This window comes from Paramisgurnus dabryanus, chromosome 1 (assembly GCF_030506205.2).
Source record: "Paramisgurnus dabryanus chromosome 1, PD_genome_1.1, whole genome shotgun sequence".
NCBI classification, from domain to species: Eukaryota; Metazoa; Chordata; class Actinopteri; order Cypriniformes; family Cobitidae; genus Paramisgurnus; species Paramisgurnus dabryanus.
Genome location: NC_133337.1, coordinates 6,798,699 through 6,815,412, shown reverse-complemented (window position 1 = coordinate 6,815,412; position 16,714 = coordinate 6,798,699). Strand labels below are relative to the sequence as shown.

The 16,714-nt window shown below is 40.9% G+C and overlaps 1 protein-coding gene across 1 annotated transcript in view; it reads right to left on the bottom strand.

Annotated features, from left to right (window-relative positions):
* Positions 1-16,714, bottom strand: part of scube1 (signal peptide, CUB domain, EGF-like 1) — a 113,380-nt gene that overhangs the window by 74,696 nt on the left and 21,970 nt on the right. The window contains exon 4 of the mRNA XM_073815861.1: positions 16,251-16,376. Coding sequence (XP_073671962.1) covers positions 16,251-16,376 — 126 coding nt within the window. The remainder of the gene's footprint in view (positions 1-16,250; positions 16,377-16,714) is intronic.

Below are 16,714 nucleotides of genomic sequence, written 5' to 3'. Positions count from 1 at the left end.
GACCAGGACCACACCCCTAAATGCATTGAAGCAACTGCCATGTGATTGGTTGATTAGATAATTGCATTAATGAGAAATTGAACAGGTGTTCCTAATAATCCTTAAGGTCAGTGTATATTGAGTTTAAAGATATCAATGATATATTTTCTATTAAGTAGGAAGATTTTTGGTTGAAACTGAAAATCACAAAAAAAAAATGAATTTAGCTGGAAATTTACAGGCATGGTTTTCACATATAAGGTAACTAAAAGTGCACTTGCATGATTGGAAATAGCAGCCTGAGGATGATAAAAATTGCCCTGAAGTGAAATCACATGCCTTAAAAATACTTCAATGGCGTACAAGCTAAGTTGGCAGGGTTTAAAAAGACAAACGATTTGCTTATGAGCTGAAGCATTGTGTCCCTTCTGGAATCCTTTGGCTAATCCAATGTGGATCCCTGCATTGCTTTGTAGACTAACATAATGCTTCTGTCTGGACGTAGCAGCTATTTATCTACTGTTTAACACCTCAACTTACCAACCAGAGGGCGCATTTATAAAATACCTTTGTGTGTAGGACATACCTACACTGTTTTACACACAAACTCATCCACAAACGATTCAGAGTGCGAACACAAGCACTTTTCACCCGGTTTAATTTGGTCACAGTGGTTTATTGTGTGGTTTCTGGATTTACCTGCGGACATAACTCTTATTTTAGCATCTTGTTAACATGGCCCAGATTGCAATGCTGTTACTGTCCTGTACCCTTACAAAAGCAGGGATGGTAAGGCCTTTCTTTATGCCGCTGGTCACAGAGGCATCCCTGTCTGTCTCTGGACATGAGAGATATTTAAATATATCATCACACTTATATTATTTAGCAATTAAAATGATGGAATCCCCTAAAGATGCTTGTAGCCAACCACAGGTGGGTGCTTTAAATGTTTTCATAGATAGTGAGTTTAAATGGAGATCAAAACCTAATATTCTCATGTGTCTCCTGTAAAATGTTTAAAGAGATCTCAGTGTTGCACATTAAAGTCTGCTTTTCATAATTTAAGACAAATAGAGAGTAAGATATACAGATCAGACAAATAGACATATCAGATATAAATAGACAGACAGACAGACAGGCATAAAGACAAGCATAAATAACGACAGACTGACAATTCTTTTAATATTGTTAACATCTTTTTTTTTTGGCTGAACAGATGTAGAGAAATGTCCCTTAATAGGCCACCCAGGTCATAAGCTTGTTTCTTTTATTGCTCCATGTAAGAATCCATTCATGGCGGCATGTTTTTTATTTGTCAATTCCCCTTACAGGAGTAATAAGACATGTGCCGTCTGCCTCCGTCTGGAGCGACTCTGGCTGTGAGCATGTTGCGCGCTGTGTTAAATGTGGCAATGGAAACAGATATCATCAGTGTGACAGCTCTCCCTCGCTTTAAAAGGAAGAAAAAACAACATTTTAGCTGTCATCTCTCAATTAAAGACCTCTTTGCCAAAATTTAAACAAGAGTGCTGGCATCCCAGTCTGCGAGTTTAAACTAGAGCGCTTTTGTTATGTTTGATTGCTCTTGTGTAAACTTTCATTTGGAAAAGATCTAAAATGACATGATACAACAGGGAGAAAAAGAAAAAAGGAGAATAGGGCTGACAAAATAAAAAGCAAGGATGCATGAAAGATCGCAAATGTTATTTTTCGAAGTAAACAAAAAAGGAAAAAAATAAATAGTGAAGCACAGGCCTAAACTGATCTGGACTAAATAAAAAAAAATAGTGAAGTGAAGTAAACTGGACTAGACTGAACTAAACAAAAGTGAAGTGAACAGATCTGAAGCAAACTGGGCTAAACTGAATTAAACTCAATTGAAGTGAACAGTTCTGAAGCAAACTGGACTGAACTGAAGTAAACACAACGGTAGTGAACAGATTTGAAGCAAACTGGACTGAAATTATTTAAACAAGAGTGTGGTGAACGGACCTCAAGCAAACTGAACTAAAGTAAACTAAGCACAAGTTAAGTGAACAGGATTGTACAGCACATAAACAGAACATAAGATATCAGAAGGAAAAACATCTAAACAAAATAAACCGCATATAACGTTACCAAACCATATCAAACTAAACTGAACAGAAGTGACGTTTCGGGGTTTTTACATCCTCAACCCCTCCATCATTGTGGTGATGGAGAACATTCCTTCCATCTACAACTACACAAGATATCTCCTTCCATTCTGATGGTGGAGCGAGAGGGGAAAAAGCAGCCTGAAGATAAATAAACAGCAGCAGCAGTGCAGGCATTTATAAAACAGAGCGAACGATCAACACATTGAGTCCAGCTGCTTGAACTCTAAGGGAAAACAAATAAGAATAGAACTGAAAAAGACAGAGGAGCTGCAGTGGATCGCTCTTCAATCAGCTCCCCATTAGTCAATTTTAAATCAGTTAAAGCTTTAACTTGTTAACATGTCACATCTGGAGCTCTGAAATGACTTCCTACACAAGATCGGCCAGAAGGACAAGCGACTCCTCTGATTTCCATACTTTTCAAAGAGCTTGCGGGTTTGGTTAGCACTCAGTTGGTCTTTTATAAAGACACATTGGGTTTGTGTAAGCATCATTGTAACCAATGCTTGAATGTAGAGTTACCTTATGACTTATGAGAGACCAGAGCCATGTCTAGAGAAGATCTACGACAGCCTTATACCGGCAGTTTAAGGTTCAGAAAACATATAAATCTAGTTAAAATAACCTCTAGAAACTCTAATATTTTTACAGTGAACCTAAGACATTAACAAGCAAACAGATGGTCGATTTACATTTATCATAAAGCATTATGGGAAAATTGCAGACAGAGAGGAGTCGGAAAAGGTTAAGCCAAATAAAGTAACAAGAAATTAAATGACATTAGAACAAAAGCAGGACAAGAAAGGCAGTTTAAAGGAAACGTCGCCATAAAGTTGCATGTTCCATTTAAACTTTTGATAAGGTTAATAGTTCTTGTGATTTCACTTCCATGTAAACATGCCAAACTGTAATTCACATAGATGATGAGCCAATGAGTAACAAGGGAGGAACCATTACAACACTTCCCATGAAGTTAAAGCACCCTTGTGAATGAAAGAGGTTTTGAAAGAGCAACAGACATAGATGATAAATGAGAAACATCAGCATAAACCAGAAAGGAAAATGCATTAGCAAGAAACACGGGTTGTGATATGACAGTCTTACACATGACATTATTTTCTATGTGCCCAACACATTTTGCATGATTGGGAAATCTTTAAAGCAATTTTCCAGTACCAGTTAAAATCTGTGTGGCATAATGTTTATTTCAAAAGGAAATAATTTCTGTAGGTGTAAAGTAGTGAAGTATTTTTACTTACTACTTAAGTATGTGTACTTAATCAGAGTGGTTTTCTTTGGCAAACTTTTACACTCTGACGCTTTACATTACACTTTTCACTCCAATACATTTCATAAGTTGTTTACATTTAAAATGGTAACACTTTACTTGAAAGGGTGTGCATAAGACTGACACGATAATCATGACGTGACAAATGTTATGAACATGAAGGAGATTTTATGCACGTTTATGACAATTGTCAATAAGTGTCATTTGTTCAATTATGTCATTTTTAATGCAAAAAAGATGTCTTGTTTTTTTTATGTGTTGTGGTTTGTATAGTCACACCGTGTACAAATAACAAGGTCATATGAGACACAGCCATCTTTTAACAGTATACATACTGGGAACTATATTCTCAGAAGGTGAAGCACTGTTACTTGGGCGGAGTGATTTGCTAGCAGAACCCGAGAACCCTCTGGTGAGGAGCAGAGAGTTCGGTCAGGGTTGAGTAAATCACTCCGCCCAAGTAGCAGTGCTTCGCCTTCTGAGAATATAGTTTTCAGTATGTATACTGTTAAAAGATGGCTGTGTCTCATATGACCTTGTTATTTGTACACGGTGTGACTATACAAATTACAACACATAAATAGGAAAATGTTTGTGTTATTTTGTCACTTATTGGGAGCAGTTTGCTAGCTGAAGCCATTCACTTCCAGTCTTTGTGATAAGCTAAGCTAGTGGGGGCTGCGTCAGACAGAGTTACAGCACACACAGAGTTGAGAAAGGTATGTAGATACGGTGAATAAGCTAAATTCCCAAAATGTGGCCATGTTCCTTTAATTCTCTGTCAAACAGTTTATAACAGCATCATGAATATTTTTTCTTGACCTCAACAACAGTATTAAAAATTGAACTTCGGCATGATCAGCCATTTCTTCATGTGTGTGTGTTCGTGTTTTGACAGATCTCCTCGTTGTTCTTAGTCTTCACCTCTTTTCTAGTCTTGTTTTGTGATACTTTATATTTAGTTTTTGTTTTCCTACTGTTTGCCATCAGTGTTTTAGTCTCCAGTTCTTTTCGTGTGCTTGTTTTATTTTTTGTTTGTTGCAGATCACTGTACCCTGCCATCTGCCCCAGTCTCCCAGCCTGAGCTGCTGCGCTTACTGCGGTCTGTACTGTCTCCTGACTATCGGCCTCCCTCTCTCCATCTCCTATCTCCTGGCACCACAAGTGGGCATCGCCAGCTCGCCTGTGGAGGTTGTTTCCTGTCTGTCCATCCAGTGACTTGTGAGACATCGCCAGCTTACCCGTGGAGGGTTTTTTCCTGTCTGGCTATTTAGTGATTCTTTCCTTAATAAACTTTTACTTGCCATTGAATCATGACAGGACAGGACAGTCACGCCAGAAATTGATTCAGCAAGCACAGATCCCGTGCGCTTTGCACTCGCTGAATTCTCGTGAGGTCGAGTTCCTATCCTCCCAGTTGGCTGGGTTAAGCGCTCCCGTGGAGGAGGTTCTTTGTGTTCTCAGTGTTCCCTTGTGTTTGCCCGGCAGCCTTGAAATTATGCCTCGGAGGAGACCAGAGTAGATTTCGTTATCACCCTGCTCACTGGATGGACTAGAGAACGGGGAACAGTGGTGTGGGATGCTCAGGCACCATTCTGCCAGTCATTTGAGGACTTTTGTGCGGAGATGCTGAGACTCTTTGATTGCTCTGTTCAAGGCGATGCTGCTGCGTCTTGGCCGTTCGGTCACGGATTATGCCATTAAGTGTAAGATGTTGGCGGCGTCTTGTACCTGGAATGATGTTGCCTTATGGGTAAAATTTTTAGACGGTCTTAACAATAAGACAAAATCGCTACGCATGAGTTACCACGCTCTCTTTTAGGATAAGATTGACTTGTCTTTAAGGATTGAAACTCGAAGCTCTTTTTGGTGTGGACGGACCTAAAAAATCTTGAGTATGTCCGTTCTGCCAAACGGTTGACATCACGGCAGGCTCTCTTGGCACTTTTCTTTGATTGGTTTAACTTCAACCTCTCATACCAGCTGTGCTCTAAAAACATTAAGCCTGATGCCCTCTCCCGCCAGTTCGAAGATCCTAAGACTGAGCCGGTCACCACTATTCTCCCTTGGGAGAGGGTGGTGGGCGTTTCTTATTGGGGGAATCGAACAGCAAGTAAGGGAGGCCGGCCGAGTGGTGCTAGTTTCAGAGAAGTGTCCGGCTGGTCGGTTATATGTCCCGGAGGCATTACGCTTCGAAGTCCTCCAATGAGGCCACAAATCTAAGCTAGTCTGTCATCCTGGAGTTCGGAGGTTGTTGGCAACCATCTGTCAACAATTTTGGTGGCCCTCTATGGGTTCTAATGTCAGACAGTTCGTTTTGGCTTGTTCGGTATGCGCCCGTAATAAGGTATCTTATCAAGCGCCAATTGGTTTGCTCCATCCACTTCCCGTGCCTTCTCGACCTTGGTCTCACATTGCCCTTGATTTTGTCACTGGCTTAGCAGTTTCAAGAGGTAACACCGTCAATTTAACTCTTTCACCACCAGCATTTTTTTTTAAAGTTGCCAGCCAGGGCCAGCATTTTTCATGATTTTCACCGAAGTTTAATGCCTTCCAGAAAATGTTCTTCTTTAAATATATAAACATACAATATACCAAATGAAAGAACAGACCCTCTGCTTTCAAAAAAAAAAAAAAAAAAAACGTTTCATCCTACCTTCAGTGGTTCTTTTGTAATCAGCTTTTGAATATGGGTAGGTTTCTGCAAAAACACCACATTTTGAGCAAAAAGCAGAGATAATAAAATTTTTGTGATGGACTTTTCATAGAGATCCCATTCAGAGCGAACTTTAAAACAGACACCGACATGCAGCCGCTTGCCATAGGGCAATACTTCCAGGTTATAAAGTTGTGGAAGGGCGCCACCTGGTGGATAATAGCGGTATTGCGGAAAGACGGAAAATCTCGTCATTGGCAGGGAAGCGTTTTCTCTTGATTGACGAGATATCTCGTCAATGGTGGCGAAAGAGTTAACGGTGGTGGACCGTTTTTCTAAGGCAGCTCATTTTGTTCCCCTGCCCAAGCTTCCTTCCGCCAAGGAAACGGATCGATTCTGATCGATCACGTCTTTCAGTTGCATGGCCTCCCTACTGACGTGGTATCAGATAGGGTCCTTAGATTATTACTCGTTTCTGGCAGGAATTTTGTAGACAGATCGGTGCTACAGCGAGTATATCATCAGATTATCATACACAAACCAATGGGGAGTGTGAACGAGCTAACCAGGATCTCGGCAGAGCACTCCGCTGTCTGATGTCTTAGTTCCCGAACTCTTGGTGCCAACAGCCACCCTGTGTCGAATATTCTGTTATCTACCAAAGACCTTCCTCTCCGTGAGCCGTCTCGTAAGCTGCCTCCACAGTTTATTGGACCATACATTATCACTAAAGTGGTTAATCCGGTGGCGGTCAAGCTCAAGTTACCTCCTACTCGGTCGGGTGCACCCCGTCTTTCATGTTTCCAGGGTGAAACCTGTGTTTTACTCTAGACTTAATCCTATTACTCCAGCCCCTGCCCCCGCCTAGTGGATGGCTCTCCTATCTATACTGGCAGAAGGTTACTATATGTCCCCCCTCATGGCAGAGGTTTTCAATAGTTAGTGGACTGGGAGGGTTATGGCCTAGAGGAGAGGTGCTGGATTCCAGCTCGGGACATCCAGGACCTGGTTTTGATCGAGGGTTTTTGTTGGCGACGAAGTGAGTCCCCTCCGAGATTGCCCAATGGCGGCCGTGGGGGGGTACTGGCACGACTTCAGCCTAATCAGCCATTTCTTTATGTGTGTGTGTTTTGACAGATCTCCTCGTGGGTACTGGTCAGTGCGTTTTCTCCTCCCTCTTGTCATTCCATTAATTATTTGCAGTGCGTCTTCATGCGCAACTGCTTTTCATCAACTCGTTAGTTCACTATTTAGCTCCCCTCCGTCTCTTGTTCTGTGTGTGACTGTTTGATTTTGTTCTTAGTCTTTGCCTCTTGTCTAGTCTTGTTTGGTGATACTTTATATTCAGTTTTGTTTTAGTCTCCAGTGCTTTTCGTGTGCTTCTTTTATTTTTTGTTTGTTTCAGATCACTAATAATAATAATAATAATTAAAACTGAAAGCAGCGATGGAAGGGCCCTCGCACGTATGAGCACCGATGGCCTTAGGAAAAATTGTGAACAGTGGGGATATGAATTGTAGTGTGCAAATATATGTGGATATTTTAATTAGACTGACCAAATATGATGTTGATATTGTTAAATCTCTTAGAGCAGTGAATCAATGTTTCCTGCTAGGGATGTAACGATTAATCGTGTGTCCCATTAAAAAAGCCTGTCTGAACTCGATTCTGAATCGCAAGGCTACGATTCTTTGTTTAATGCACAGCTTGTGCGTGTACTACGGCATTTGGTCAGTAGCAAGTCCTTATCAATCTAACATCATTATGAGTCGGAGTTGTTTATAACGTGCATTTAAAAAAGCAACACTCGTTAAGTAGAAATCATTCAAAATATTCTTTATTATCATGAAAATACCTAAAACAATTTGAAGAACAGCGTATAAATATTCCTGTAGACATTTCCTGGAATAGTGTTTGTTATGCTACTTCTTCTGTGGCACAAAGGGAGTTTCTGCACGAGAGCGCCCCCTGGCGTTCGGATGTGCCGGGATTTCACCGTAATTCATTCAAATTCATTCATTGAGAAAACGCGCATTTGCACGGTTAATCGTTACACCCCTATTTCCTGCTGCATCTAGGTGGCGCTATGACTGTATCTGTATTTTGCTATGTTGATGGTTAGATGACACAGACCAAATATGCTTTTAATCTAATGAAATCTGTAAGAGGAGTTTGTTAAAGTATGAAGCCTGGAAATGGCCAAATTTGCACTCAAACTACAGAGAAAATTCAAAATGGCTGACTTCCTGTGGGGTTTAGAGCTTGGCTCCAAGAGACTTTTTTGTAGGTCTTGGGGTGATACAGTATCCTATCACATTTCATATTTGTATGTTTACCGTAGCGGGGGGGGGGGGGGGCTGCTCTCTTAAGTTTTTGTAGGTGGCGCTATAGAGCCATTTTGACACCTCCAGTTCTAAAGCCTATTTAAAAAAAAATCATCACATTTTACACGTATGCAACGTTTCATGACTTTTTGAGCTTGTTTAGGCTGTCAAAATTGTGATTCATTTGTCGATACTTTGCGAGGCCACCACGGACACACCCTTTAACAAAAAGTCAAGGTCGTTGCTATTTATCATCACACAAGGTCTTGAGATTAGACTGATGAAATATGATGTTGATATGGCTAAATCTCTAAGAGCAGTAAGTCACAGTGTAAAACGTGGTATTTCCTGCTGCCTCTAGAAGGTGCTATGACTGTAACTGAATTATACCATGTTGATGTGTTCAGGCCGGGACCCTTATCAAATGTGTGAGGTCAGGGACAGATCTGACATTGTATGCCTGAATTAAAACAACTTCCTGTTTTATGGTGAAACATCACACTTTGCCAGGCCGCCACGGAGACGCCCTTTGACGAAAAGTCAAGATATACACAATTTATCACTGCAAAGGACTTTACATCAGTCTGACCAAATATGATGATGATTTGATTAAATCTCTAAGAGCAGTAAATCATGGCGTAAAACATGGCATTTCCTGCTGCATCTAGGTGGCGCTATAACTGAAGCTGAATTTTGGCATTGAAATGTGTTCATGTCAAGACTCTTATCAAACATGTGAAGCGTGGGGCAGATTGAACATTGTATGCCTGAGTTAGAACAACATCTTGTTTAATGGCGAAAACGCTGATATTTGTCAGGTAGCCACGGACACACCCTCCAGCAAAAAGTCAAAAGCTCCACAATTTAACATCGCAAAGGCCTTTAGATGATAATGACCAAATATAATGATGATCGGATTCAATCTCTAGGAGGAGTTCGTTAAAGTACGAGGCCTGGAAATGCCAAAATTTGCACAGAAATCACAGCGAAAATTCAAAATGGCCGACTTCCTGTGGGTTTTAGAGCCTGGTTCCAAGGGACTTTTTTGTAGGTCTTGAGGTGATAGATGACCCTACCAAATTTCGTATCTGTATGTATTTTGTAGCGGGAGGGTTGTTATTTTGAAATTTTGCAGGTGGCGCTATCGAGCCATTTCTACACGCCCACTTCTGACGCCTATACCACATGTAAATTTTCGTCACCTCTGACCCGTGTGCAAAGTTTCATGAGTTTTCGAGCATGTTTAGGCCCTCAAAAATGCGATTCATTTTGGAGAAGAAAAAGCAGAAGAAACTGAGCAAAAACAATAGGGCTTTGCACCCACGGTGCAGGCCATTCTGGCCTGCTCCTCGGTGCTCGGGCACTAATAATAATTTGTTACATTTATATAGCGCTTTTCTGCAGACCTCAAAGCGCTTTACATATGAATAGGGGGAATCTCCTCAACCACCACCAATGTGCAGCATTCACCTGGATGATGCGACAGCAGCCATATTGCGCCAGTACGCCCACCACACACCAGCTTATTAGTGGAGAGGAGACAGAGGGATATAGCCAATTAGTATATATGGGGATGATTAGTAGGCCAATAGGCAAGTTTGGCCAGGATGCCGGGGCACACCCCTACTCTTTTTCGAATGACATCTGGGATTTTTAACGACCACAGAGAGTCAGGACCTCGGTTAATGCTCATCAATGTTAGCCTGACTACGTCAGACTTTATACTTCCGCTAAATTTCATTACGCTTCTGTACTAAGTCTGAGATAATTACCATTCTAACCATTTTCCTCAGGCCTCAAAACGGCGAACAGAGGGCTGGCTGAGAGCGGTGACGTAGACGCAAAGCGGCGAATGTAAGATTGTAGTTTACAGCGGACATGGAGGCACAGAAAGCTATTCGCTCTGTTGTGGAGAACCGGCACTTGGCAACTTAAGCCCGAACAAGAAGAGTGTTTGTTAAACATTTTGAATGGAGATTATGTTGTTGCCCTACTCCCGACAGGTTTTGGGAAAAGTTTAAGTTATCAACTATTACCGATTGTCAGCAAGAAACTGTGTGCAGCACAGCTTGGCGTGCACAATCATCGAGAAATCTGGAATTTCATTGTTCACAGTTAATGGTGGAGGACGCGTTGTTAAACATTCTTTGGTGAGAATACTTCCTGAATAACCACAAAATAATGTAGGAAGATTTAATTTACATATGGTTATGGCTGTCTGGTGGAAGAGTTTGAGGAGAGACGGGCGTTCCTCCACTTACACGTGAGTGGAAAGACACTGTAAGGATAGTGTTCAACTAGCTCTGGCCCGATTTAACGTTACTTTACATAATCTGCAAAAGTCACAGCCATGTTCACTCCGGTATTTCGCTTGATGGCTTTGTTTTCACATCATACGTGTGTTTTACAGCAGTATTTGATGCGGCTGAGCCGGCGCATAACGCACTTTATAACCAAACGTTATGTGATTGGCTTACGTTTACATCAATTATTTTAAGCCCCTCCCACCAGAAGGAAAACGATTGTCAATTATGCCCAACCAGACACTGTCTATGAAGCGTAACAAAATAGCAGAGGATGGTATTACAGGCTAGATCACTGTACCCTGCCATCTGCCCCGGTCTCCCAGCCTGAGCTGCTGCGCTTACCGTGCTCTCTACTGTCTCCTGACTATCGGCCTCGCTCTCTACATCTCCTATCTCCTGGCAGCTGTGAAGGGTGTTTCCTGCCTGGCCATCCAGTGACTTGTGAGATATTGCAGCTCACCCGTGATTTTTTTTCTGTCTGGCTATCTAGTGACTTTCTCCTTAATAAACTTTTACTTGCAATTGAATCTCTCTTTGACACGTTCCTGACATTATCATTAAAATATAATTAAGTGTTAATACTGTGTCAAATAATTTTAAATATCTTAAACAATATGCAACAGACACATAAAAAGATTATACTTAACTTTATGTATGTGCACAATACAAAAAAACTGACAACTATCAGAACTTGTTTTTCCTCACACAGAGAGTTCTGAAATTTTCTGACAAAGAAGAAAAACTAACAAAATCAATTTAATGTAATTAACTGTTTTTGCAGCGATATGGACCCAATGATTCTGATTGGTCAGTTGAGACATTTGCAGGTTCGTTCTTTTCAAATAATAACCGCTCCAAAGTAATAACGCATAGCCGGTACTACTTGTACGATTAAAATCGCTCCGCGCCAATAAAGATTACTGTTTGGTCCCATCTTGTGACAAACACTGGACAACCACCATTAAGAATGGAATATTTTGACATTAATTTTAACATGTACGGAAAAAACAAAACATTTAAACAGTGGATAGAAGAACGAACAACGACAAGACACAGAGAGCTTACTGAGACTGAACTTGACAAAATAGAGCATGACAGCTACGAAGCCAACACACAAAAAAATACAGGATGGGCATTAAAACTTCTCAAAGACTGGCTAACAGAGAAAAAATGGAGACAGACAAGTATGAAGCAGAGGATCTTAATAAGGTATTACGATCATTTTATGCATCTGTGCAAAGTTTCGCGGAAGGATAAAAATGTTATTTTAAAACAATTATGCCAATAAAATGTTTCAAATTCATATTCATGTCCAGTTTTTTTTCTTATGTGGCAAGTAGCTGTGTAATAAGCGGGATAATGTAGAGGCAGCCGATAGTTATCGGGAAATAAGACCCGAAACCAAACAGTTTGTGGACCCCATTTACTTCCATAGTATTAGTTTTTCCTAATATGGAAGTCAATGGGGTGCACGAATGGTTTGCTTACAAACATTCCTCAAAATATCTTCCTTCGTGTTCATCAGAACAAAAGAATTTATACGAGTTTGTAACAACATGAAAGTGAGTAAATGATGACAAGATTTTCATTTTCGGGTAAACTATTCCGTTAATGACAGTTGTCATAAACGTGCATAAAATCTCCTTCTTGTTCATGACAAGTGTCATGTCATGATTATGAAGGTGACATGTCAGTCTTATGAACACCCCTTAAGGTAAAGTGTTACCTTAAAAATGTAGTACTTTCTTATCAAGTAAACATAATTAAGCACTAGATTTTAATGTAATTATCCCCCCAGAGAGGTGTAGTCCAGCGAAGAAGAAGGACAGAGGGGCAATGTTTTATTTGAAAATGCCCGAAAGCAGTAACACAGATTTTTTGTAAGATAATTTTAGAGGATTTCAATAGAAGACAAGAGGATATTGGGGTAACTCACAACGCACAATTCTCACAAAATTCTTTTCTCACCGGATCTTGCACATAGTACACTACGCTACTATCTGGTGAATGTGTGTAGGATTCTACTGGAAGCTATTTTACCAACAAGGGTCATATAAGGCCGCACTCACACTATCCAAATTAAACTGCGCCCGGGCGAGTTTGACCCCCAAAACCTGATTTGTTTGACTAGTGTAATCGCTCTGTGCCATGCCCGGGCATGATTTGGTCAATCACGCCTTGTCCGAATGGTTAATCCGCTTGCAGAGTTGGGCTCGGTTCACTTGGGCTCAGGTGCAGAATGAGCAGTGTAATCGCAAATCGTGCCAGAGTACGATTCAAAAGAAGAGACAACAATTACATGACCACTCATTTTAATCTGCCTTCGTAATAACCTTCTGATGCATGCAGCGGAAACATTTTAAGTGTTTAATAATGGCGCAAATACCAAAAATGACGAGAGCAAACCAAATCCTGATGTGTAATTAATATAAATATTCTCCTTGCATAAATTTTGCATCTGAAAGAGAAACCACTACAAATTCAAATGCAATAAGGTCAGTGAGTTCACGCCTTTTCAGCACAAATTCTTCACTGCGTGTCTTTAGTAAATCGTGACTGTAGTAAAACTGTTAATACATCTGACCCTATGTGTGTTGGCATGAGGTTAGTGTGACAGAGCGTCTTACTGACCTTGTCTATCTAAACCAGATAAAAGTATCTGCCAAATGGATAAATGTAAATGTAAAACTATATCAAATCTATCAAATTGTGCACAATAAGTTGATTGTTTCAGTTCCTCCATTATTTCCTGTAGAAATCAACAATATACCCCACATGTGTCAACCGATTCAGTATTTATGTTGCACCTGGAACACTTAAACTCACAAATACAGATTATAGCGAGATTGCGAAGAGACGGCGAAAAGGAGGAAAAAGGAGATGGAGTAAAAAAACTAGCTTGATCTCTAAATGCTTCACATTTTCTGTGTCAATCTATTTCTAGAGAAGGGTGGAAGAGAAGAGTGAGACGATTAAAGATGGTGGAAGGTTAAAAACAAGGGAAAGGAGAAGAGAGGATATAAAGACAGAAGTGAGGAGAAATAGATGCAGGGGATACAGAGAGAAGTATAAGAAGAGAGAAAGGGGGGTTAAAACAGGAGAGCCCCCTCAGTACTGCTGATGGCCTCTATGGCCCGCTCTTGGTTCCCAGAGCCATCATTTAGACTTGTATTTGAGACATTCCACAATAAAGATGTCAAATAGAAAGCAAGTCTATTGCCTCAAGGGAAACAGCCTGGATGCACTCCAGTGGGACCCAAAGCCAAGATAACCAATACAAATACTGAGAGAGGGAGAAAGAGAGAGAGAGGGAGAGAGAGAGAGAGAGAGAGAGAGAGAGAGAGAGAGAGAGAGAGAGAGAGAGAGAGAGAATGAGATTTTGATATTCAAAATATGATAAATGATGATAAAAAAAGTTAAGAAAGTGATGATGGTTGTGAAGAAACTGACAGCAGACAGAATAAAACCCGACCAATACAGAAAATATAACAGCATGGGTTTGGAACAACATGAGAGTTCAGGCTATACAATTATAGTATTACTACAGTATCCTATGGTATCTGCTATCATCACTACACCATGGTACCATCAAAGAATTTTCCTGACAATGGAAAGAGACAAAAAGAGAATCATGCAAATTGATGTAGCAAGGCAGAGACAATCTTAAAGCTCTCTCAAGGTAAAAAAAAAAAGATGAGCTCTGCATCCTAAATGCCCCAAAATATACTTCACACGAAGTAGAAGAAGGAACTGATGGGACGTAATTTCAAACAAAACAGAACTTCCAGCGGACAATGTTAGATCCAACTCGAAGCTGTTCATGCCGAAATTATGCATTTCCATTGCAACAGTATCAACAGCAACTTTGCATCAAATAATATAGTTGGCAGCTGTAAAAAACATAATTACAACATTAAATTATATTTGAATGCTTTAGCTAAATATTGCAGAACACAGATAACGCGTCAGGTAACCATAATAACATACTGGAAGTGGTTCCACGTGAGGTTCCAGCAGTCAATAGCTCTCAGAAAACTCCCAGTTTATATGCTGTAATTATGAACTCTATGAGGACATGAACGTTTTTTTACACGTTAAAGATGGTGTGTGTAAATTTTCTCTAGTGGTGAGATTGCGAATTGCAACCAAAAGTTCACTACACAATTTTAAAACGCTATGGTAGCTGCCACAGATCAAACATGTCGTCGTTTAGAGCTACTTGACGGCAACTTTCATGTAAGGAAACCCACGTAGGGCTGGGACGGTGGCAGTATTTTACCACCGTGATGGTAATACGCCAACCCACTGCGATGGCGCGGTGGTTACAGAATGTATACATTGATGCATACAGGCTTATATATAATGCATACATATATTTTGAAAAATAAAAAGTTCTAAAGGATCAGATAAACATTTCTTAACAAACATTCGTGTTTATAGGGACCGATTTGTTTTTGTGCCCGTCACAACATCTAGCAATGCTTAGGTAACTTAGCAACGGCAGACGTTCTAAAGCGCTCAAGTGCTTTGAAAAGAAGGAGGAAAGCGGCGTGGTCATATTTTCCGTATGGTTTTAGATGCGAAATGTAAAGCAATTGAGCATATTATATGGTGGGTGCCCCTGAGCACCCATGGGATCGGCTCCCATGTGCGTTTTTATTGTAGCACTTCCAACCGTGAAACAACACATGGTTCCAGTGAGGAACCTTATGGGGGTTATAATGTTTCCAGCCATGCTAAAAAAAAAATTCTGATGGTGTTCTAGTAGTGCAAATTAATGAAAAGTTCATGGAGGCCTTAAAACTCAATAACACAGTCAGCTCGGTGCACATATTTGCTTTGGATGCACAGAGCAGGGAAGAGAAGAGAGCAGCTGGGCTTCCTCTTTAACAGCATCTAACTGAAACACAGTGTTATCACCTCTCTCCTGATCAACAATGATCTTTGTACTGTACTACATGGTCAACGTGACACCATAGAGCAACCACAAATCAGTCTGTTTTAATCAAAGACACATGTGCACTCACTTTTAGGGGCAATGCAGACAGCCTTAGACAGCTCTGCTCCAAAGAAACACTTTTTAACGAATTCCTAAAACCCCACAGCAATCTAGAAAAACCATGAAACTCGCCTGGTCGTGGAATTTCATCTTTGAACTATTTCAATAAATACGAGATGGCAAGTTATTAATTTTCTCTCGGCCCTTTGTTTCCCTACTTCTATTTCTATCCGCTAATGTAAACATCTGACCTGACTGGCGAATTCTGGGAATTGGATGCGATTGCGCCACTGGTGACATTTGGGTGACATTTTTAAGAGATGAAAATAATCGCAAGGTTCCTTTTGGCATGCTCCTGTCAAAACGAGCTGGAGCACTGACGCTAGACGCGCCTCGGCTGGCCTTTCCGAGGCGGTGCGCGTAAGGGGCCGGAAGATCGGCACAGCAGATTTGTTTACGTTTGCTGAGGGGGTCACAGCTGAGGCCGCCAGCCGGGCAAAGAGATGATGAGTGAGACTCTCGTCCGTGTGAGAATGTGCGTGTGCTTTGTAGGGTCTTACCGAGGCAGTTATGCCCATCATTCGCGAGCATGAACCCGTCGTAGCACGTGCACCTGTAGTTCCCGGGGATGTTGATGCAGTCGTGCACACAGCCACCGTTGTAGTCGTTCTCACACTCGTCCATGTCTGAAAAAGATATGAAGACATGAACACATGGAAACATTCAGATACATAACAACATAAAATGTATTTTCAATGTAATGAATGGTGCTTGCACATGTTAAAGAGTTTTTTTTCTTTGTGGTTGCAAGGGTGTTCTAGTTGGTTGCTAGGCAAAAGCTTATTGGCCATGGGCAGAGGTGGAGGCTCATTTGCATATTCCTAACATGGTCCGAGCTGCTTACAGAGTAGAGGTGGAGATTAATTTCCATATTCATAGATCAGCATATACTAAATGAGGCAAGGGTGTAGGGTTACATTCAAGCTTAAGGCATATATAAATAAATCCTGTTGGACAAGTGTTG